At 51.0% G+C, this 22,680-nt stretch overlaps 2 protein-coding genes across 7 annotated transcripts in view; one reads left to right on the top strand and one right to left on the bottom strand.

The window, feature by feature from the left end:
* The window catches only part of LOC133356587 (scm-like with four MBT domains protein 2), a 56,300-nt gene extending 41,728 nt beyond the window's left edge, over positions 1-14,572 (bottom strand). For 2 of the 6 annotated variants that reach the window (XM_061574178.1, XM_061574183.1), the window contains exons 1-7: positions 9,610-9,768; positions 5,983-6,133; positions 4,827-4,936; positions 4,082-4,325; positions 2,068-2,156; positions 1,224-1,476; positions 440-537 (exon numbers count right to left, since the gene is read on the bottom strand). In XM_061574178.1, the coding sequence (XP_061430162.1) occupies positions 440-537; positions 1,224-1,476; positions 2,068-2,156; positions 4,082-4,325; positions 4,827-4,936; positions 5,983-6,079 (891 nt within the window). In that variant the 5' untranslated portion in view covers positions 6,080-6,133; positions 9,610-9,768. Of the gene's footprint in view, positions 1-439; positions 538-1,223; positions 1,477-2,067; positions 2,157-4,081; positions 4,326-4,826; positions 4,937-5,982; positions 6,138-9,609; positions 9,769-14,442 lie in introns of those variants that run through there. The other 4 variants (XM_061574181.1, XM_061574180.1, XM_061574182.1 and 1 more) reach the window with 4 other exon arrangements.
* LOC133356451 (uncharacterized) overlaps positions 9,106-22,680 on the top strand; it is a 69,645-nt gene continuing 56,070 nt past the window's right edge. Inside the window, exons 1-4 of the mRNA XM_061573984.1 lie at positions 9,106-9,240; positions 10,726-10,788; positions 13,533-13,647; positions 14,299-14,381. Coding sequence (XP_061429968.1) covers positions 9,106-9,240; positions 10,726-10,788; positions 13,533-13,647; positions 14,299-14,381 — 396 coding nt within the window. The remainder of the gene's footprint in view (positions 9,241-10,725; positions 10,789-13,532; positions 13,648-14,298; positions 14,382-22,680) is intronic.

Here is a 22,680-nt window from a genome sequence, read left to right as displayed (position 1 = left end):
ATACCTTGCTGATCTCGTCAAGGAGCATAAACCATCACGCGAACTCCGGTCATCCTCGCAGCAGCTTTAGGCTAACCATCAAACAAAGATGGTCACTGCATTGCGCGCTGTCTGGAATGCTCTTTCTTCCAATATTAGAAACCCACTGAAGCTATGCACTTTTTAATCTGGACTGAAAACTCATTTCTTTAAAACTGCCTTTTGTGTTCAATTGGTTGTCCTTCCCTCGCACCTCCGATTAGCTAGGTTGGCTACGTCCGGTGCGAAAGAAGTAAAAAATAATACAATAGTGCGCTGCATATAAACCAAAGCACGCCAAGTGCCATCTGCTAAAGGGTGTAACAATAGAGATCCCGTGGCATCATCCAAAGAAGAGACGCCATTGTGTGACGTGTCTCCGCTTGAGTAAGAAGAGCGGCAACGTCCGCACGCCCCGCACCTTGAAGATTTCTGGGGGGACCGCGTCCCGCGCGTCCGGGTCGTACGCCTCCCGACGCGCCGCCTCCCACTGCTCCGCTGTGCGCAGAGAAGCGACGGCTGTGGGGGCACAGAGAGGAGGGCGGCGACGGCGGCCGAGGAGTCGGCGAGCGACGTGGTGCGAGACCGCCGAGACTACCACCACGACCACCGCAAAGCTCACCGTCACCGCGGCCACCACCATCATCATCAACCCCGCCATGACGACACCATCACCGTGCAAAGAGCCTCGTTCTTTCACTCATTATTACGATTCTGCTTGTTTACCCAGGAAAGCCTCCCTGGGTGTCAACTCTTTTTAAGGAGGCTCCTGCCAAGTTTCCGCAGTTGGGGGCGATGCTGCTGCTGCTGTGTGTATGATCCCAATTGAGTACTTTTTTCAGCATTGGGATGTCAATGGGATGTCATTGACAAGTTATAACACCAATTACAGACAATGTAATTAGAATTTGGCCAATACCAATGGCAATGTATGTGTGTGGCTTTTTCTACGGAGGAGTGAAACTGGAGAACCCGGAGAAAACTCATGTCGAACAGGTGGGGGGGGGGGGGGGGAGGAGAGAGAACATACAAACTCCACGCCACACGGTGCCTGGGTCAGTACCGGAAACCCAAGCAGCGCTTGTTGACGCGTGGCGCGAACGTCACCACCGCACTGCCGTCCTAAAACGCCGAACACGAAACCAAAGCACACGAGGGGTGGGGGGGTGGGCGAGCAGACGAGGCGGCGACGGCTTGCCACGCACCGGCCGGGGGCTCCACGGCGCACCGGTTCCTGCGGGCCCAGCCCAGCGGGTGGAGGCGCGGGTGGAGGTAGAAGAGCCACGCGTCACGCGCCGCCTCCTCGGGGCCCAGCCCGCACGGCCGCAGCCGAAGGCGGCCGCCCACGTTGCGCACCACGGCCGCCGGCCACGCCCGCAACTCGCGCCCCGTGGCCTCCCGCACCTCCAGCCGCTCGCCCGGCACGATCAGCTCCACCGGTGGCCGCCCACGGTTGGGCTGCGGGCAAGAGATGCCCCGGTAAGGGAAGGCGTAGACCCCGTGAGCCCGACCGCTCCCGTTTCGGAGATACAACCAGAATAATGTAACGACGAGCATTGAGGCAACGGTGCTCCTGTTTACAGCCCGGAGCCAGCGATGGAAATTCCACATTCCTATGACGTTGGGGGTTGTCTACATAGGAGACCGTTGTTGACCTCTCCACTAAGTCCTACTCATTTTTATTGACTTCACAGGGATGATGGGCTCAGTTCAGGATTTTAACTTTTGTCACTCTACCACTGAGAGTGAAGCTACTTAAACCAATGCTGGTAGACTGCTCGCATCGAACAAGGACCAATAATTAACAGAAAGGAGTCCCTAACCTAAATCAACCCTGACTGTTGACAAGACACTCAATGTTGAAACCGGGCAAGAGTTTGCATTTATTAAACCAATGCTGCTGAAAAGAAATACACTCCCAGAAGGCCGCGTGGACCAGGGGATGTGTAAACCAAGTCTCGTGCTTGTCCTGCGGAGAGACGAATGTGGACAGAAGGCGCCCGCCCTCAAAAGCGGACGGCGCCATGCGCGTGCCGGGCAGCGGCTCACCCCTTCCAGGAGGCTGGGTGGTGCGGTGCGGGCGTTCGCGAGGCCCTCGGCGAGCAGCGCCTCCCAGCGCGGGTGCTTCTCTCTGATCACTGCAGGGAACGGACGAGATCGAGATCGGGGCGCCATCGGGGACAAAGCCATCAATGCCCCACCGCTCCCCTCTACCCTCCTCCGCCAGGCCCCACGCCTGCTCACAGTGGACACGCAGCACGACCTGCGAAATAGATCTGCCCCGACCGTCTCCCACCACCTGGCCTTAGGCCTTCTCTTCCCTTTGGTCCCCGGACTCTTGGAGACCACTCCGATGCCGGTCTCGGCTATCGGCCGAGTCTCCCGTCGAGCTGCTTCGTCAGAGTCTAGCTCTGATCCACGCAGCATTCCGGATAATACTTTTACCTCAAATATACTGTTCTCGACAGTCAGGCAAAGCAGTTGGCCTGAAGATGGTAGTACAGCAAGATTGGTTTTTCAACCTGTACTACTTGTGCTTGTCCTCTCATAAGCATGGGTTATCTCCAGGTACGCCGATTCCAGGCAGCTGCCTGTAATTAAAAGGAATGCTCAAGTGCAATGTGTGTCAATGGTCTTGGCCAATTCAATTACCACCACATGAAATAAACCCATCAGATACAACTTCGTTACGCAATAAATTGCACCACAATTCCAGCTCTGAGAAACACATTCCTGCGAGGGAAGCTAGTAGGAACGTTCGGTTGCTCGGTCAATTGCCAGGGTCAACGGCGGCGTGGTGTATTCCGTAAATATGCCCCACTGTGAGGGCAGGCACAAGCCGGCGTGAGTAGGTTAAACGTTGAGTTTTATAAGGGCACCACGGGGTGACCAGCCCCACCCCACCCAGACCAACCCCACCCAGCCCTACCCCACCCCAACCAGCCCCACCCCACCCAGCCCAACCCCACCCAGCCCAACCCCACCACTCCCACCCCCCCACCCCCCACCCAGCCCCACCCTCCCCACCCAGCCCTTCCCCACCCTCCCCACCCAGCCCCTCCCCACCCAGCCCCTCCCCACCCAGCCCCTCCCTCCCCACCAAGCCCCTCCCTCCCCACCAAGCCCCTCCCTGCACGACGGACCCAATGATCCCCTGTGGGCTGGTGCAACCAGGAGGTTCCTATCAGTATTAAAATATGGATTTAACTGTCACGTGATAAACATTACCCGCTTTAACACATCGGCTTTTGTGACCAATATTAGGTTTTTTGGGTTAGATCACGTAAAATGTTGTGGGATTACTCTCCAACACACCAGTGTGCATAAGTCGTAACGAATTGACACATTTTGTTAACGTGACAAACCTTACTAATTGGCTGTGTCGAGTGGTGGCGGGTTTACCCACACATTCATATTTACGCGATCTAACCCAAAAAACCTTTATTATGGAGAACATTACTCTCATATGCAGGGTGAGTGGGAAAATTCAGCTTCCTACTGTGTGGATCAGAGAACATATTCAAGGGCTCTCAGAGGTAGCTCTGTGATATCTGGTTCCGTGGGCCTTTCTCCATCACAGGGTGGAGGATCCGTATGATGCCCTCTCCTGTGGCACAATGCCCATCTTATCTAAAGAAAATAGACGTCGAATAAAGACGGTCACTACATCGCCCGCTTTCATATGCGTTTCTGTAGCTATCTGGAATGCTCTTCTGTCCGATATTTGTAAGCCACTGAAACTATGCACTTTTAAAAAGAGATTGAAAACGAATTTCTTTAGAACGGATTTTGTGTTTAGCTTGTTGTCCCTTCTCTACACCTCCGATTACCACCGTTGGCTACGTACGATGCGAAAGAAGTTTAACATACATACAAAATTAGAATTACATTTCGGGAAAATTCCCACAACGAAAATATCAGCACTTCCTCTGCGAGTGCTAACGCAGCCAGCCACCCGGTCCGCGCCCTGCCACTCCTCCTCCTCCTGCTCGGCCCTCGGCCTCTCCCGTGCCACCCTCCGCACCCCCCACCGCCACAGTCGGGCACCCGCCACGTAGCTTACCGCACGGTGGCACCAGGCTGCGCTGGTGCCGGGCGCACCACCCCACGGGGTGCAGCTCGGCCGTCAGGATGTCGCGCCAGAAGTCGGCGCTGCGGTCGCCCCCGTGCCCGACGGGTCGCAGCAGCAGCAGCGGGCCGCAAGTCATCACCACCTCCGCTGGCCAGAACGTGGCGGGCGGCGCGCCACCGTTCGCCACCTCCAGAAGCATGCCGGCGCTGAGACTGCTCTGTAGGCTCCGCTCCACCTGTTGGGGGTGGCGGCGCATCATCATCATCACCGTCATAATCACCACCACCGCCACCTGGGGTTCGTTTTCTTAGCAATAGGCGCATCACCCCCTAGTGTGCAAGCTCAGCAGGACCCTCCTGAGAGTCTCGAGACTTAGGGAAGGATTTTACCAGGTAAGGCCCACTGAGCTATGAAGCTATTTTTCAGAAGTAACCTAACTATCGCAAATGATAGTTTAACAAAGTGGATTATCAAAGTGGACATTTATCGCAGCTAAATACTCTAAACGCATGATGTTTATTCTAAATGTGGAGGGAAAAACCGGAGGACATCTCGCCACCGTGGCGAGCAGTTAATCGAGTGTAGTCACAAAGTAATCATGGGCTGTCAAACTTAAGAGCATTTATAATTCTTGTAATGTTTAATTATTTAGAAATGTTTTAATTTCTACATAGTATTTACTAAAGTCATTTAGTATATTCTCAATAACCGACCCATCGCCGGCGTGTGCACGCACGTGCAAGAAGCTGGTGTGTGGCGCAGCGACGGCTCCTATCTCGTCGAGGTACTCCTCCCAGCCGAACCAAGCCTCCTCCTCCTCCTCGCCCTCCTCACTGCAGCACACGCCTAGGCAAAGAAACAATAAGCAGGCACACAAAGGCCTAAAGTATCAACTGGCCAGCAACAAACAGCGCTATCAAACATGCGGAATAAGAGTTAACGAGATGCTTGAATCAAACAAGGTTATTACAGTAGTCCCTCGGTTAATAGTGACATCAGTTAACAGTTTTTTGGTTAACGTTTCGCCTCCCATAGAACCCCATGGTTATAAGGGAAACAACCACTAACTGATTACTAATGTAGCATAATCACAATAAAACACATTCCAAATGATTACTAATCTACAACTCGCATCGTAACAATAGCCTGATTACTAATCTAGTATATAATTACAATAACTCCCCCCTTGAATCTTTGCACCTGATGAGTTAATGAGTTAATGATGACGTCACCCTGCTGCTGCTCTATATAAGAACGGGAGACACAGGAGAGCCTCACCATTCTGGCGAATTGCCCGATGATGCTGATTGCAATTACCAGCGAAACGTCGTACTCAAATTGTAAATGTTGTTGCTTCAACACACCGGTGGGCTAAAGCAGTGAACTATTTGTCTTTGTCAACGTGACACATTTTTACTGATTGGCCGTGTCGGGTGGTGGAGGGTTACGACACATTTATAAATAAACGCGATCTAAACCCAAAAATCGTTGATTATGAATAACATTGGTCGCGAAAGCCTACGTGTTATGTATTATAATCGCCTGGGGAAAACAGAGAGGATGGGAGGGAATTCCGCAGTGGAGCAGTGGGAGGGAAGTATCAGAAAGACACGTCCTGTGACCTGCAGCAGTGTGGCAAGTGAATGGGTGAGTGAGTAAGTGGATGAGTGGGTGAGTTAGTTGTTGTGACCTACAGCGTGGTGGTTGAAAAGTGTGGAAGAGACAAAAACAGGCTGGTGGTAGACCGAGTCTTCTATATGGGTGGACGAATTAACAAAATAATTTAATGGAAACAGTAACCATGGTAGTAACGATAGCAGAGTGATAAGGAGGTGACAGACAGCTGATGATTTTGATAAAGACAATGGTACTGAAATAAACGCCTTGCCTACCTGACTCACTGGCATGGGCCGGGACCCACGTGGCAGTCTGAGCCTCAGGATGGCCGTGAGACGCTTCTCTGGCTGCGGTGTCCGCCTCACTCTCCATCGCACGCTTCTCGGCTCCCTAGGCAGAGGGCATCACTTCTGCCCGGGCGCAGGTCTGGCTGAGTTAACAGAGAGCAGCAAACAGCATCGTTGGTTCCACAAAAGCTGCCAAGTATCACCCTCAAAGTCAAGCACACATGCACGCATAAAGACAGAGACTAAAGACAAAGATCCCCCATATAGCCTTTAACAGACTGTTGAGACAAGTGTTGTTAGCGAGCACCTATGAAAGTCAGAACAGCACACGAGGGGGTTGGTGGCCAGCACCAGGCTCGACCGCCTTTGTCTCCCGAGTGGCGATGCTTACACACCACACCAGGTACTCATTTGATGGTTGAATCAACCTAGAGGAAGCCCAGGACCGGTTAAGATAGCCGTCACTGGTGTTGGTGCTTGTGAGCGGGAATTGAACTCGGGTCGCCACTAACCTATACCAGATTGCCTCCCACATATATACACAAAAAAATTAACCCGTAAAAACAAAGTTTTTCACTATAAATCCTTTATATGCGTGGCTTGAGATGGCTGCCACCTATGGGTCAGATGATTGCCTGCCACCATTAAGCAATTGGTGATTAAATATACAAAAAAATTCCTAAAAAGTGTAAAAATGTGGAAAAAAAATTTCACGAAAATTAATTGTCACGCACAACGAGTCTGTGTGCAAAATGTCAGCCCGATTGAATCACGGGAAGTGGGTTAAAAAACGACCGAAAGATTTGCACGGTCGTAAGCAAGCAAGCAAGCACGCAAGCACGCAAGCACGCAAGCAAGCAAGCAAGTGAACTTAATATAAAGGATTTAAAAAGACCAAGATCCCCCATATAGCCTTTAACAGACTGTTGGGACAACTGCTGTTAGCGAGCACCTATGAAAGTCGGCATGGCACACGAGGGGGTTGGTGGCCAGCACCAGGCTCGATCGCCTTTGTCTCCCAAGTGGTGATGTTTACACACCACACCCGGTACTCATTTGAGGCTGAGACGACATCGGGGAGGTCCAAGACCAGTTCAGATATTCGTCACTGGTGTTGGCCACTGGCATCGAACTTGGGTTGCCGGGTTCGTAGTGTAGCACACTAACCGCTACACTACCGCTTACCACACATACAGATAAATGCACACGCAGACACACTTAAAACGGCCTCACCGAATCTCAATACTCTGTTTCAGGAAGGTACTGCTCAGTGGTTTTGCAGTAGAGGAGTATAACAATTAAGTGACTCAGTCGCGACTAATTTTATTTTACATTTGGCAAATTTGGGCCACGACGCAGAAACGCAACAGCCTACTCTTTTTCAAATTGCCACGATTTTTTGTTGCTGTTTACATCCATTGTGAAGCAGGTTGTGCGTATTTTTTTGACGGTTAATATTCCCAGAATATTCCCAGAATATTAACCGGGGCCAGCCTGTCAGAATCGAACCATGTACCCACTGCAGCACTCCACGTGGCAGCCACACGGACACGTTTCACCTGCAGTACGCCGTGTACAACTAGCCGTGTACAACTAGCCGTATACAACTATCCGTGGCAATGCGTGATCCGTCTTTGTTTTCTGGTCGTCAGGTTTCATCAATATGAACCACATCGTTTCATGACAGACATTACACAGAGAAAAAATACTGATTAATGCAAATTAATTTTAAAAAGGTAAATCATATAGTTTCAAATGTTTTTCTTTTAAAAGATTTAGCCAATTAAGGAATAAAAAAATGCAATATTAGGCATTAAAAGTGCCATCAATCCACAACATTGCACAACAAAAAACGCAGAATCGTTTAAAAAAATGGTGCAAAGCTTACTCCTCATTAAATTATCTAATGATGGCATGACATCTGTTGCTATGTTTGATTCTTTACATATATTTGGTGTTCGACAATATAATTGAATGAGATTATTCAGTTAGTACGTCCTCAATTAGCACGGATGGCTACGTATGGTGCTAAAGAAGTTCAACATACACACAATAATTCGCAACATGCATGGCACGACATTTGCTATGCTTTAATGTTTTTTTTCACGCTTCATCTTTGCCAATATACTGTAAGTACAAATCTTATTTATATGGGCAACATTAAATAAAAGCGTCCTCAAATATCGACAACATATGAAATAATTAGAGGTATGAAACATGGTCAATTATCAAACATATAGAAAGATAACGCATTGCAATGTTGTCGAGATACGCCCCACATATGGTGCTCACACCACTGTCACACGCAGATGCTTGTGCCCCCTCCCATATCGTCTCGTTTGCCAAGCCCTCTGACGCCTGCTGTTGTGGAGTTTGCGTCTCTCTCTTTACCCCCGCGGTCGCGTGGATTGAGAATACAGTATACTAAATGACTTTAGTGAACACTTTGCAGAAATTAAAACATGTATAAATAATCAAACATAGCAACAGATATAAATGCCCTAAGTTTGACAGGAGATGATTATTGTATAACTACACTCGAAAAACAGCTCGCCACGGCGGTGAGATGTTAACTACCTCGCCTGGTATACAGGAGGTCGTGAGTTCGATGCCAAACCTGTATATTTTTTGCTTGCATTTTCTCCCTGGATTCTTCTCCGGACCCTCCGATTTTTCCCTCATCCACATTCAGAATCAACATCACACACTTTTAGACTATTTGGTTGTTATAAACGCCCACACGATGAGCTATCACTAGCGATGGCCAGTCTCGCTTCTAATAGCCATAAAGCTCAGTGGGCCTTACCTTGTAATACAAATAATATATATATATAAAATAACAATTACAACCTTGCTCAACCCACACACATACACACGCGTGTCAATTTATAGACTGCAACGTTGATCGAGAGCACCGTTCGTGGCTGGTGAGCAGCTCGGCTGTCTCGGGCCCCCTGTGGCCCCACAGATTGAACTCTGTAACGCGTGATGTGGGGCAGGGGGTCCAATGAAGCGGAGAGCTCCTCCTGTACCAACCCTGGAGGGGTCTCGCCAGTGAACAACGTTCGAGAATCGATGGGCGCTTTGTTTTCACCCTCCCTCAACCTGTCGATGGAATCGCGGACACCACGGAGGGCCCCAGCTCGGAGCCAGGGCCCCGGGCAGGGCCAGGCCGCGTCCGGCCTTCACTGGCCTCCACGCATTGGCCATTACGAGCCCTTGCAATCCGCTATCGCCCTGGACGAGGTCCGGCGGTGACTTAAAAAAAGAGACGAAGTCACGGCGACTCTTCCCATTGTTTGTGTTTCCTCAATTACGTGGAGGGGCAGAGCGAGCGAGGCAGAGCGCGTTATTCCATCAGACCGCGGCAACGTCTGCCGCTCATGACAACCACTGCCTTTGAATTGAGAATTGAGCAGGGCGCGTTAAACCACCACCCCCGCAAGTCACGCAACACGACTCTCGCAACGCGATTCAGTTTGATGAACAACAAATATAATGGGGGGCTGGGTGTGTTTGGTTGTTAAAGCGCCGTCCCAGCGCCGTCGTTGCGTTTAACCGCGCGCGGCGGTCGAACCGCAGTTTGCCGGCAGCTCGGCGGCAGCCCTCACCCACCCCGCCTGGCTGCCCGGCTCGCTGCCTGCAGCAGCGGCGAGACGCCGTGTGATGGCGCCACGAGCGAGGTTCGTCTTCTTCACCCCGAGTCGTCTCCCACCAAACCACCGCCAAACAACCGCCGCCGCCTCGGGGCCCTCCGCGCGTGCAGCGCTCGCGAGCCACGAGGTCACGAGGCCCCGTGGGGGCCCCGCGGCTCGCGGGGACCGGTGGCCGCCTCCACGTCTCCAGCCCCACTGCCACTTCACGACGCTGCAGACTCACGAGCGCTCGCCCCATCCACGACCCACGACTCGCTGACCCGAACCCGACGGGATCACGACTACCAACCCTGGCCGCTTTGTCCCCGACATACGAACCATAACTCTTAAATACTGTGATTTACAAACACCCCCCCCCCCCCATCCATATCTTTCACCATAAAAACACGAATGCGCTAGCCACGAACCCCAATGCTTAACTGCTTAGCACTCACCACCATTAAACCTGTAGCCACCTAACGCCTCACGTTGACGAACACGAACCCTCCCCCCAGCCCCGATGCTGTGACCGCCTCTCTCCGCGTGCATCTCTGGCCGTGCTGTCTGAGCGTGTTAATCAACTGCAGGGTCTAAACGGCGTTGTGTTTGGTGTTTCGCTGCACGCCACCAAATCCACTTCTGCACGGCCGCCGAGACGAATTTCAACTCAGGTGGAAACAAAAGACAAAGTTCCCCCGTGTAGCCTTCACAGACTGTTGGGGCAAGTGCCGTGCTCGAGCGGTAGCACCTATGAAGGCCGGCACTGTGACACACGAGGGGGTGGGTGGCCCAGAAAACACGCCCGATCGCCTTGGTCTCCCCCCTTAGTGGCGACGTTTACACACCGCACCAGGTACTCGTTTGAGGCCGAGTCGACCTAGGGAGAACCCGGGGACCGGTTCAGATCTTTGTCGCCGGTGTTGGTGGCCGGGTGCGGTTAATCCGACTCGGCTGGCCCGGGGGTCATCGTATACGCGCAATGTACACTGACGAGGCACGAAACCTACAGCAGGTTCAAAGGTGTGCGGAGAGATGACGCCTGCTTGTAAACCACACGGAGGGGCTTAATAATGATGGCGCGCCATCGGGGGCCCAGGCACCGCCGACAACTCGAGACGTCGCCAAGACCTCGGCCAAGTGGAAGTGGCGCTCTGGCAGGGTGCGCGAAGCCCATGTCGTGGCCGAGAGGCGAGTCTGGCGGCCGATGGAATGGTGGCCGAAGGGGGCAGGATGCGCCTCAGAAACCTTGAGAGCATTCTATTAAAATGTGAGACGAGAATGTGGATTCGCTGATAGCAACTTCTAATTGGAAGTGGTGTCCTTCCCCCGCACCTCCGATTAACGCGGTTGGCTACATTCGGTGCGAAAAAAGTTCAACAGTACATACGTAGAGCATGACTAATACTAACTATATTACTTATACCTCAATACCAACGTACCCTTATCCTGAACTGTATCGCTAACTCAATGCCCCAACCTAATCCTAACCAAAACACCGGCACGATATAACAAATACCATTTACTGCCCGTGACTAAATCACCATGACATTTCTCGATCTCATCAACTCTCAAAAGTTAAGCTGGTTTGATCCTGGGTAGCTGTAGGTGGACAGAGGAAATACTAAATGTGGGCTTGGGTTTTTATGTGGCCTAGAGATGATGGCAGTACAAACATATGTTTAATACTGCATACGCAAAGTGTTGAACGTTATAAACTAAAACTATTTTTTATTTTACCAGGTAGGGCCCACTGAGCTGCTACGTAGCTCTTTTTTAGAAGCGACCTGCCCACAAATGATAGCTCAACGAAGTGGCCTATCACGTGAAAATGTATAGCAGGCAAATACTCTGTACCCTCGCATGCAGAGATGTACTCCAGTAACTTTAACTTCCTCCTCCGCATACCATAAACACCGATTCATAGCAGTGGCCAACCATCCCAATGCAGGAACATTCCTGAGTCTTGGGTCTCGGTGAGTCTAGAAAACAAAGGCCATTATCACTCAGTATTATTCGTGGCGTCAAGGTGTGCCTTGCTCAAGAGAGCCAAGGGGTAGAAAGTCTCTCCTGCACTGGTAGACAACAGAATGGCACCCGATATAATATATCCACTATCCAACCCTCTCCACATTGCTGACCATATTCAAACATTTATTCATAGAACATGTCAGGATTAAGTATTATAATTGCGTACGAAGAACTTTATATTAAAACATAATTAAACAGACTGCACACAGAATGTGTACACGTTTTCATGTATGTTGGACTTCTTTTGCACCGTACGTAGCCAACCATGCTAATTCATGGTGTCACATTGCTGCTCAATACAAACAGCCAACATGCTATGTGCTAGGCATTGCACCCTGGGAGTGCCCATCATTCTGTCTACGGGGTATTTTAAAGGAGTTCCACCTTTTAGGAATCCAACAGTAATTGTACAATGGGTAAACTGGGCCCTGCCATCGTAATGTGGAATTTAGACCATTGGCTCAAGGAGTTGAGCACCACACCACGTCAATCATTGTGTGAGCAGTGAGGCACTTTGAATTTGTAGCTGATGGTGTCCTTGTTCAAACCTTTACAATTATATAAAGTATTTTCCACATCCTTGTCACTTTGGGTGATGTACATTGTCACCATGCTCCAAGAAGGGCTAGAAAACTGAAATGTGACTTCAATCGAACCTATTTTCCGAGAACTCCGAAGGGCCGGAACTACCAAACCTTCGAATCAGTTGCTGGAAAGATCACCCCACAATATTTTGTCCGTCAGGCATTGCATAATAATGCAACGGCTGAGATGTTGGAACCGTCACAGCCACGACAGCTGTATCAAGTAAATGAGAGATTACAAAAGATACCACTCCGTATATATAATGGTTGAGGGGGGAAGGGCCAGGAACGGCACACTTTTTATTAATATGGCCCTTCCCCCCTCAACCATTATATATACGGAGTGGTATCTCTTGTAATCTCTCATTTACTTGATACAGCTGTCGTAGCTGTGACGGTTCCACCTGAAGACGGAAGCTTGCGTTGCCTCCGAAACGTGATTTTTTATTTTTATTTTATTTTACTTTTATTAATTTTAATATTAATTTTTTACCTACGTGACTTTACCGAAAAAGCCTAAGAATATGAATCCTTGCAGTCACGAAAGCTTCAAATCTAGAATTAGGCTGAGATGTTTTTGAGTAAGAAGGCAGAGTGAGATAGAGTATACGTAGGCAGGTAATCCACATACAAAGTTCAGTGTCCATTAATTATATTTTTGCTACAACATCCCCCTTAGATGAAAGCATTTTGCGGTGGGTTTCCACTCAACTAGATGGAAGCCAGCAGTGTGGAGCGAGGCGCTGAGAGTCTAGAGATCTGTGCAGGGCACGGGGCGGGGGGGATTGTAACGTATGTCCAGTATGTAAGTTGAACTTCTTTCGCACCGTACGTCGCCAATCGTGCTAATCGGAGGTGCGACAAAGTGCGCGCGCGTGTCTAGCTGTGGGCACGAAGGGCGAGCGATGAAACGCGAATCCACATCAACTGGGTTGTTTGGCAAGGTTGTGAAAGTGTGACGCGGAAGGCGCAAGGAACACCACAGACGACACAAGGAACACCACAGACGACACAAGGAACAACACAGAAGACACAAGGAACAACACAGACGACACAAGGAACACCACAGACGACACAAGGAACAACACAGACGCAACTCGGGTAGAGCCGCAGCCCTGCAAGGTTCCGGCTCACGGCCCCGCTGGCGGGAAGGGCCTCCTCCACCAGATGGAGCCCTAGAGAGCCCCTCCGGACAATGTTGGCCTCCTGTTCCGCGTCGACGCAGATGTCTTGGGGGGGGGGAGGAGGAGGAGGGGTGGCGTTGTCCCCGCACTCTCCGGTGCACGGGCAGGGCGACCTGGAGGTCGCACGCGACGCGCGGCCCACAGAGTCGGGCAGGCGACAGTCGCAGAACTCTTGTCTCATCAAGGAGCTGGAGCCGACGGGGATAGGATCCTGTGGCGGAGGTGGGTATGAGCTGTAGCCGAGGGGGTGAGATTTGTAAGAGTAAAGAGCTGTTAGCGGAAGGGGTAAGAGCTGATAGCGGAGGAGGGTAAGAGCTGTAGCCAAGGGGTTATTTATTATGCAGCGAAGGGGATAAGATTTGTAACAGAGGGGGTAAAGAGCTGTATCTGAGGGGATAAGAGCTGTATCTGAGGGGATAAGAGCTGTAACTGAGGGGATATGCGCTACAGCCGAGGGGGTAGGAAGCCTTCGAATTGTCCCTGCTGGAGCGAGTGGCCGGCGTTGCATCTCTCATGGGGGGCTTGGGGGGGTCTCGTCGGGGAGAGATTCCGCAGGGGACCCATCATCACTTCCCTGCTCAGGGCCCATCCCCACGCCGCTCTCGGGATCGGTGCGTTTGCGGATCACCCTGTCGCTGCTGCTCGTGTCGATGGTGTACACACGATATTCTCCCGACAAGGAAGCGACACACACTGTACGGAGCGCGTTTGAATCGCACACGCGTGCGTGACACACACGCTGACTCGACTCGGGGTTGGCGCATCACAAAGTCTCTTCGCGCCCCCCCCCCCACATCAACAGCGCGGCGAAATTATTTCGACGCGTTCCGTGCAACTGCGTAAATAATGAATGAATGCGGAATGAGTGCGCAGACGACGGAGCCGAGCGGAGCCGAGCGGAGAATCCTTCACGCGACTCGGAGCGCGGGGAGCGCGGGGAGCGCGCGTACCCCCGGGCGAGTCTTTGGGAGGTAGTAGTGGTGGGGGGTTGAGAGGCTCTGCTCATCGCGTCCCTACCTTCGGAGCAGGCGAGGGAAGTGTTTTCCAGCCGACGCGAATTGAACCTCTCCCGCCACGGGGTCCCCCCGGCAGCAGCAGCAGCGGCGGCGGCGGCCGGACGAGCGCCACCCTCCTCCTCCTCTGTTCCAATATGGCACTGGGCGTGTGGCGCATGCGCCAATGCTGCGGATCGGACACGCGCGGCGCTCGCACTCCCGTTTCTGCTGCTGCTTCTAGTGATGGTACTACTACTGCTGCTTCTACTATTGCTACTACTGCTGCTGCTTCTAGTAATGGTACTACTACTGCTGCTTCTACTATTGCTACTACTGCTGCTGCTTCTAGTAATGGTACTACTACTACTGCTGCAATTGCTGCTTCTAGTAATGGTAATGGTACTACTACTGCTGCTTCTACTATTGCTACTACTGCTGCTGCTTCTAGTAATGGTACTACTACTGCTGCTGCTATTGCTGCTTCTAGTAATGGTACTACTACTGCTGCTTCTAGTAATGGTACTACTACTGCTGCTTCTACTATTGCTACTACTGCTGCTATTGCTGCTTCTAGTAATGGTACTACAACTGCTTCTACTATTGCTACTGCTATTACTGCTTCTAGTAATGGTACTACTACTGCTGCTGCTTCTACTATTGCTACTACTACTGCTGTTGCTATTACTGCTTCTAGTAATGGTACTACTACTGCTGCTTCTACTATTGCTACTGCTATTGCTGCTTCTACTATTACTCGTGCTGCTATTGCTGATTCTACTATTGGTACTACTGTTGCTGCTATTGCTGCTTCTACTATTGGTACTACTGTTGCTGCTATTGCTGCTTCTAGTATTGCTGCTACTGCTGCTGCTATTGCTGCTTTTACTATTACTACTGTTGCTGATATTGCTGATTCTACTATTGGTACTACTGCTGCTATTACTGCTATTATTGGTGGTGCTATGACTACTACTGTTGCTACTACTGCTGTTATTGCTGCTACTACTGCTACTATTGGTGCTGCTATTACTACTGCTGGTACTGATGTTGCTACTGCTGCTTCTACTGCTACTATTGCTGCTACTACTGATATTGCTACTACTGCTGCTATAACTGCTACTGCTTCTACTACTGCTGCTTCTACTGCTGCTATTGCTGTTACTACTGCTTTTGCTACTACTGCTGTTATTTCTGCTTCTACTGCTGCTATTACTGCTGCTACTGATATTGCTACTACTGCTGCTATTGCTGATATAACTGCCACTACAATTACTACTGCTGCTAATTATGTTGCTACTGCTGCTAATTATGTTTGCTACTGCTGCTTCTGCTGCTGCTACGACTACCACTTCTGCTGCTTCTATTGCTACGACGACTGCGAGCAACTATTGCTGCTCCTACGACGACTGCTACTACTGCTGCTACTGTTGCAGTGGCTACTGCTGCTATTATTGCTGCCATTGCTGTTCCTTATGCTAATACTGTTACAATTGCTGCTACTGTTGCTACTCTTGATACTATTGTACTGCTACTGTTGCTGTTACTACTTCTGCCACGACAGCTATTGCTGCTACCATTGCTGCTGCTACCATTGCTGCTGCTGCTGCTACTGCTGCACCTTCTGTCGTAGCTGCCCGTTCCTCTTCTTCTCATTGTTTGTACGATATTGCAGCAGAGGAAGTACCGTACAACACTCCCTGTCCGTGCGCGATGCCTCCCCCTCCCTCCATCCCCCCTCCCTCCATCCCCCCCTCCCTCCATCCCCCCTCCCTCCATCCCCCCCCCTCCCTCCACCCCCCCTCCCTCCATCCCCCCCCCCTCCCTCCATCCCCCCCCCTCCCTCCATCCCCCCCCCCTACCCCCTCGGTTACAGCCCCTACCCCCTCGGCTACAGCCCCTACCCCCTCGGCTACAGCCCCTACCCCCTCGGTTATAGCTCATACCCCTTTGGCTACAGCCCCTACCCTCTACGTTCCCCCTGTCCCGCACGCTACGGTGCCTGTGTGGTGGTGGTGGTGTCCGTGTGAGCGCTGTCCTCAGCGTCGTCGCGTGTAGACACGCGCCTGTCTGTCACCGCTCCGAGATGTTTGGCGATGCGTGGTGGCGCTAAGGGCTGTGGCCATGATGCGTTGACCAGACACTGTGGTCCTTTCGTGTTGGAGTCTCCATTGAGGCGCGCACATGGAGCTGGCGCATGTCGGCTTGCAAAACAAGTACATAGGTTTGGTAGGACTCATCGCCAGAAGGAATGATGGCCGATGAACGAGACTCGTAGTAGTGGAATGGAATCCAAATCAGAGATCGCGCCCGCATGGATGATCGCTGCATCTCAATGAGACGAGTTCCTGTGCAGGAATGAGATGGATTGTGCCATTGCAAGACTGAGGGGTCATGGCCATGTACAGAGGCCATCATCCCACGGTGGGCCCATTGTGGCCATTACTGATGACATGGGGCGGCACAGTCGTGGATAGAACATGGGTGATCCAGAGGAGGATTGAATATGGCAAATAATCAGAATGAAGAATAGACAGACCTGCATCCTGCAGTGTCCATGATGTGGCTATTCACAGGGAAGATATCAGCCTATCAAATCTCGAGAAGCCAGACTCGGCTACAAGAAGTAAAATAACAAATAAATAAATATTAATCCACAGACAAGCGTGGATTTCAACTGTGTTGAACCAGTTTTAACTTTGAGTCTCGTCCAACACGGCTTGTTAATGAAAGTGTTCACAGCAGCTGCCAGTGATGATTGATGGATGCACCACTGTCCCAAATTGAACTTGGGTTGCTGGCATCATAGCGCAGTCTGCTGACAAGAAAGCACGTGCCCACATAAACACGTTCGCGTGATGGAGGGAACAAGAGACAGAGGAGACAGCTGCTTCCCCTATGGCAAGCCGTGCGTTTTACCCTCAATATCCTTCCTTGGCCCCCCTTAGTTACTCATCGGATGGGGGTCCATGGTGCGTTTTCTGCTCCATGTCTTATAATGGCAACTGCTCATGTCAATCCAACACCGTCTCACGCGTCAACTGCATTCAGAACGTGTGCGACCATCTCAGGCGCCACACGCTAACGTGCAGTCTCCAGGCACAACTCCCATCAGTCCACAGACTCTCTGAGGAATATTTACTCAGATGATGCCCCTACCCTGTCTCTCATGCCGCGTGGCAGCAGTTGGCGATGGAGGTGGTGGCTAGGAGATGTTAGCTACCTCGCCTGGTATGTACGAGATCGTGGGTTCGATCCCGGCCCTGACGCCTGCAACATATTTGGAGTTTTAGTCTATCTCTCTCATCATCACGGTGGCTAGGAGATGTTAACTACATCGCCTGGTATGCACGAGATCGTGGGTTCGATCCTGACCCTGACGCCTGCTACATATTTGGAGTTTTAGTCTCTCTCTCATCACGGTGGCTAGAAGATGTTAACTACCTCGCCTGGTATGCACGAGATCGTGGGTTCGATCCCGACCCTGACACCTGCTGCATATTTGGAGTTGTGGTCTCTTTCTCTCATCATCACGGTGGCTAGGAGATGTTAACTACCTCGCCTGGTGTTCAGGAGGTCGTGGGTTCGATTCCGACCTTGACGCCTGCCACATATTTTGAGTTTTCGTGTTTCTCCCCGTGGTCGCGTGGACTTTTCTCCAGGTCCCCCGGGTTTTTCCCTCCACATATAGAGCCAACACATACGTTTCGAGTATTCGGTTGCTATAAATCTCCACGTGACAAGCCACTCCGTTGAGCTATCATTTGTGGCCAGGTCGTTTCTGAAAGTGAGCTATAGAGTACCTCAGTGGGGTCTACCTGGTGGAGGGGTTGTGTATCACGACCCATGCACCTTGTTGATTCCAACGTCCCTTGGACGTGAACGTCTGCCCGTCCGTTCCTCCCGCCAGCCAGCAAAACTTGTTTCAATAACCCTGTGCTGTACAGTACGATTCGTTTTACTCGAATGGACCCTTCGTGGCTCCTGTCTGCCACGCACCGCCCACCGCCCTATGTAAATGGTCCACACACTGGTGGATGGTAACTGGTGATTACACTCACCATGTAATCACTCAGCCATGGTGTCAACTTGGTGTCTGTTGAACTTCTTTCGCACCGTACGTAGCCAACCGTGCCCATCGGAGGTGCGGGGGTGAGGATAACAACACTAAACACAAAAAGCATTTCTAAAGAAATTAGTTTTTTTAAATGTGGATTTAAAATCCATGCGCATGTATCATTCATATGCACCACGTACACGCGGCTGGTTGTTTGCACATTCCCACGGAGCAAATAAAGCTGTATAGTGCAAATTCTTAGGGTCTTTCGTTAAACAATCCAAATGAGACGGTAAGAACGAGACGAAGCCAGCCCGGATCGTGACACAGAAAGAGACACGGAGTGAGACAGACCACGACGAGGCTCACGACACAAAGGACACGAAGAGACACCGAGAGACAAACACAGCGAGGGACAGACACGGCTAAGGGACTCAGAGGCAGCCAGACACACACAGAGACAGTCACGGACAAGAACAGAGACGCGGACATCGAATCCCACTGGGAGGTAGACACGGAGGAGACAATCAGGCAAGAAGGCAGTGGTTCTATTCAATCAACTCGGACAGCGATGGCGTCTTGGAATCGCTGAGCCATCCAGCTCCGTGTTTTGCAAGGCACACTCGCTCCTGTATCACCGAGTGTCTCCCGGGGCAAGGTGAAACATTTCGGAAAGGTGGAGAAACCCGAGCAACAATTTATCGCGACGCCCCCCACCCCGCGAGGCCTCATTACGCGCGCCGTTGCGATGATCATCCGCCAGCAAATTGTGTGGGCGACCGTAGCGGGCGCCGTCCTCTGGTGGCCGCGTGCAGCAACTGCGGCTGCCTGCCCCGATGCGAGCGGCGGGGAGACCGCGAGGGCTGGGCCCGCTTCAGATGATGACCGAACCGTGGGAGCCTGCCGGTAAGAACGACGCACTTTAAGTTACGGTACCAGCTCGACCCGGCTTGGCATTCGTCAATCTAGCAGATCTTAAATACAGATTCACACATTTTTTTAAACTTATCTTTTCAAATCAAATATGCATTTAAAGATAGATAATTGGAAAGATGTATGTTAAATAAATATATTAAATAAATATATTAAAGATAGATGGAAGATAGACATACAAGATAATGCAATTACACTTTTAAATACATCATATGTATTGCTCCCATAGCGTCTTGCTGAGGTGTGTAGTAGTTGTAAAATGTAATCTTTCGGAAATGTTTTATCTGAAAAGATTCAAAACCTTGACAATTGCACTGAAGAAGGATTTGCGAATACTATATATAGCTAAAATGTCACTCTTCAAAAACAACATCATGGATATTTCCTCCATCATGTCTCGTCTTCGGAGCCGAAGCCGACGATCCAGGAACCAGAAGCAAGTTGAGTGTCAGACATCCTTCGCCTTTTTACTTATAGATGTTGAACCTTTTCCGCACCCTACATAGCCTAACGTGCTCATCGGAGGTGCGGGGGAAGGACAACAAACTAAACACAAAAAGCAGTTTTAAAGAAATTCGTTTTCAGTCTAGATTTAAAAGTGCATAGCTCTCAGTCGCGTCCTAACATCGGAAGGAAGAGCATTCCAGACGGCCGTAGAAGTGCATCCGAAAGCGCGCGATGCGATGGACCTTCTTTGTTTGATGGCCAGCCAGAAGCCGCTGCGAGGATGACCGGAGTTCGCGTGATGATGGTTTACGCTCATTGACGAGATCAGCGAGGTATCGCGGTTCTATTGTGGCAAGCACTTTGTTCGTGACGAGTGCCGACCTGATAACAATGTGTTCGTTCAGCAACTGGAGACCCAAGCAGCTCGGCGAGCGCCGGACGGGCATGGCTGGGATCTTGCGGTGCCCGTCACGACACGTGCCGGAGAATTTTGCAGGGGCGATGACACAGGGCGAGGAGAAGTTATCATCTCCTGCCCGGTCTGCACCAACAGCGGTGGTTCTTCATTGCAAGCCTCCGCGGGCCACTGGCCCCACCGACAACACACGAGTGACAACACTTCCCCATCATCAACATCGACGTGCTGCTGTCAAAACCCCGCAATGGTTTCAAGTGTGTGGCGGCCTTCACACCGCTGATGATGTCTTATCGGCCAAAGTGCCCCCCCCCCCCCACCGCTCTGAAAATGAGCGAAGGACACTGGGCGACAGCCGGAGCTAAGCCGCCTCCGCTGAAAGCAAAGTGACACACCGTGGCCACGTCCACCTTTATTCACGTGAAAGAAAATACAGTCGATCGTCCATCGATAATTATCGATGGGGGTGTCGGATTTTCAAAGACGCCGGATAATTACTACATCATTATTTTAAATGGCTTATTTTTGCACATTATGGTATAACGCTGTTTTAGCTGTTGCGTTTTTTTGTGCTTTACGTTTGTTTACTATTTGAAATTAGCGTAAATAAAGGTACAAATAGACACAAATAAACATCGTTCTGTAATACGTTACCATATTTAGTGTACCATACTTACCACTCCAATGTCGAAGACTCTGCATGGGGTGATGTGCGGAGTACTACGCTCTTGTTTCAAGACAACCATGATTCACGTGTGTTTGCATGCCTGTCAACCCACGCGGTGTCCCCGTATTCTTGTACAGGGAAATTGAGTTTACAGGTCCATACGGCGTACAGACGTTTCAATGCGGGCAAAAAAACAGATTTGTTTGTGTTTCTCCCTCGTGATGGGACTTTGTTGGATGAACCTTGAGATTATAAAGGGCACGGGGTGACCAATACGGTCGGAATTGGTCTGAAATAAGGTAGGGCACTGATAAGGGGTTGACAGATTTGTGTTTGACGATCGCCGGACTGGTTACAGCCTTCGGAGCGGTTTTGCTGGATCGGCCCGGGACCGCCGGATCAATGTTGGAAGCTGCCGGATAATCGATGATCAGCTGGAGTATGAAAATGTCCCATTTGCGTTAATGTCCAGGGTAGGGCGCTCTCGCCATTCTGTGAACGCTCCCGTGCGCGCCTGCACTCGAACTGAGCGACTGAACTACGGCACAAGCACCTACAACACAGCGCTGAATCTCCCTCACACCACGACAGCAGGCGCCATTCGCCACTGAGCGGCGGTGACGTCACCACGGCGCTTGTGCCAGGCTAGGTGCACTTTTGAGGCCACGTGAAGTGTCGAACGCAGATTCCTCAACTGTGCCCCCTACTTTGCCAACTTGTGTTTTAGCCGCCCGACGCTCCACTCGTTGTTGTGAGCATCGCTCCTCCGCTTTCCATTGTTGTTGGAGGGCGACTGCCTTCAACTGTCCAGTAGCGTCCTTCACGAGCTTCCTTCACAGAGGCCGATCTTGACACCGCTGGTATCAGTCCACGCAGCTCCACATCATCCCGTACCGCATCACTCCATCTCTGCTCCAGCCCATGTCGTGCTCGTTTAGCCCCCTCTATCCGGCGAAACAGAAGCTGCTTGGTCATGCGGTGGCTACTTGACCCAGCCAACGCAGCCTCGCCTGCTGGAGGAGCTCACGAATGGGACTGTCTTAAAGGATATATGAGCTCCTCACACAATCCAGTCTGTTTAAACCCAGGATGGATCGTCGGCAGGGCCAGTCTGAATGTGTCAAACCGGCGCAGATGTTCCTTTAGAAAGGTCCATGTTTCATAAGCATAAACGGAGGCCAGAACTGTTGCCGAGAAGACCCGCAGCTTCGTAGGGAGCGATAGACCAGATAGCTCACAGCGTTACACAACCATATAAATGATAATGCTGCTCGACTGATTCGGAGTGAGACCTCTGCTGCTAAAGCGGAGCTGGTCATAAGCTCACTGCCCAGGTACGGAAACTTCTCCACACTTTCCACAACTGACCCATCACTCACGCAGAGTGGGGGGAGGGGAGCATTCGATGACGTAAACTACCCAGGCAGGTGATTTGTTTTTGTGGAGTTGAGGGTAAGGCCTCATCTCTTAGTAGCACACTCCAGGATTAGCAGTAGCGTATTCAACTCCTCAGAGTGGGCAGTAATTACCAGATCATCTGCATACATTCCATGGTTGAGCAATAGGGAGTCATCCCTTGACTTAACCCGAGCATCATCAGCCTCCCATTGGATCTATACCAGATGGAAATGCTACAGGTACATCTGTAGAGATGGTGCGTGGACTAGCAGCCACAAGTGGTAACTACGGGTGTGGAGACAGTATAGGAGACGAGTGGTAACAACAGAGACAGTATATACGACTA

This window comes from Lethenteron reissneri, chromosome 54 (assembly GCF_015708825.2).
Source record: "Lethenteron reissneri isolate LAM-NWPU_2019-01 chromosome 54, ASM1570882v1, whole genome shotgun sequence".
Classification (NCBI taxonomy): domain Eukaryota; kingdom Metazoa; phylum Chordata; class Hyperoartia; order Petromyzontiformes; family Petromyzontidae; genus Lethenteron; species Lethenteron reissneri.
Note: the sequence above shows the minus strand (reverse complement) of the source record. Positions and strands in the feature narration are given on the sequence as shown.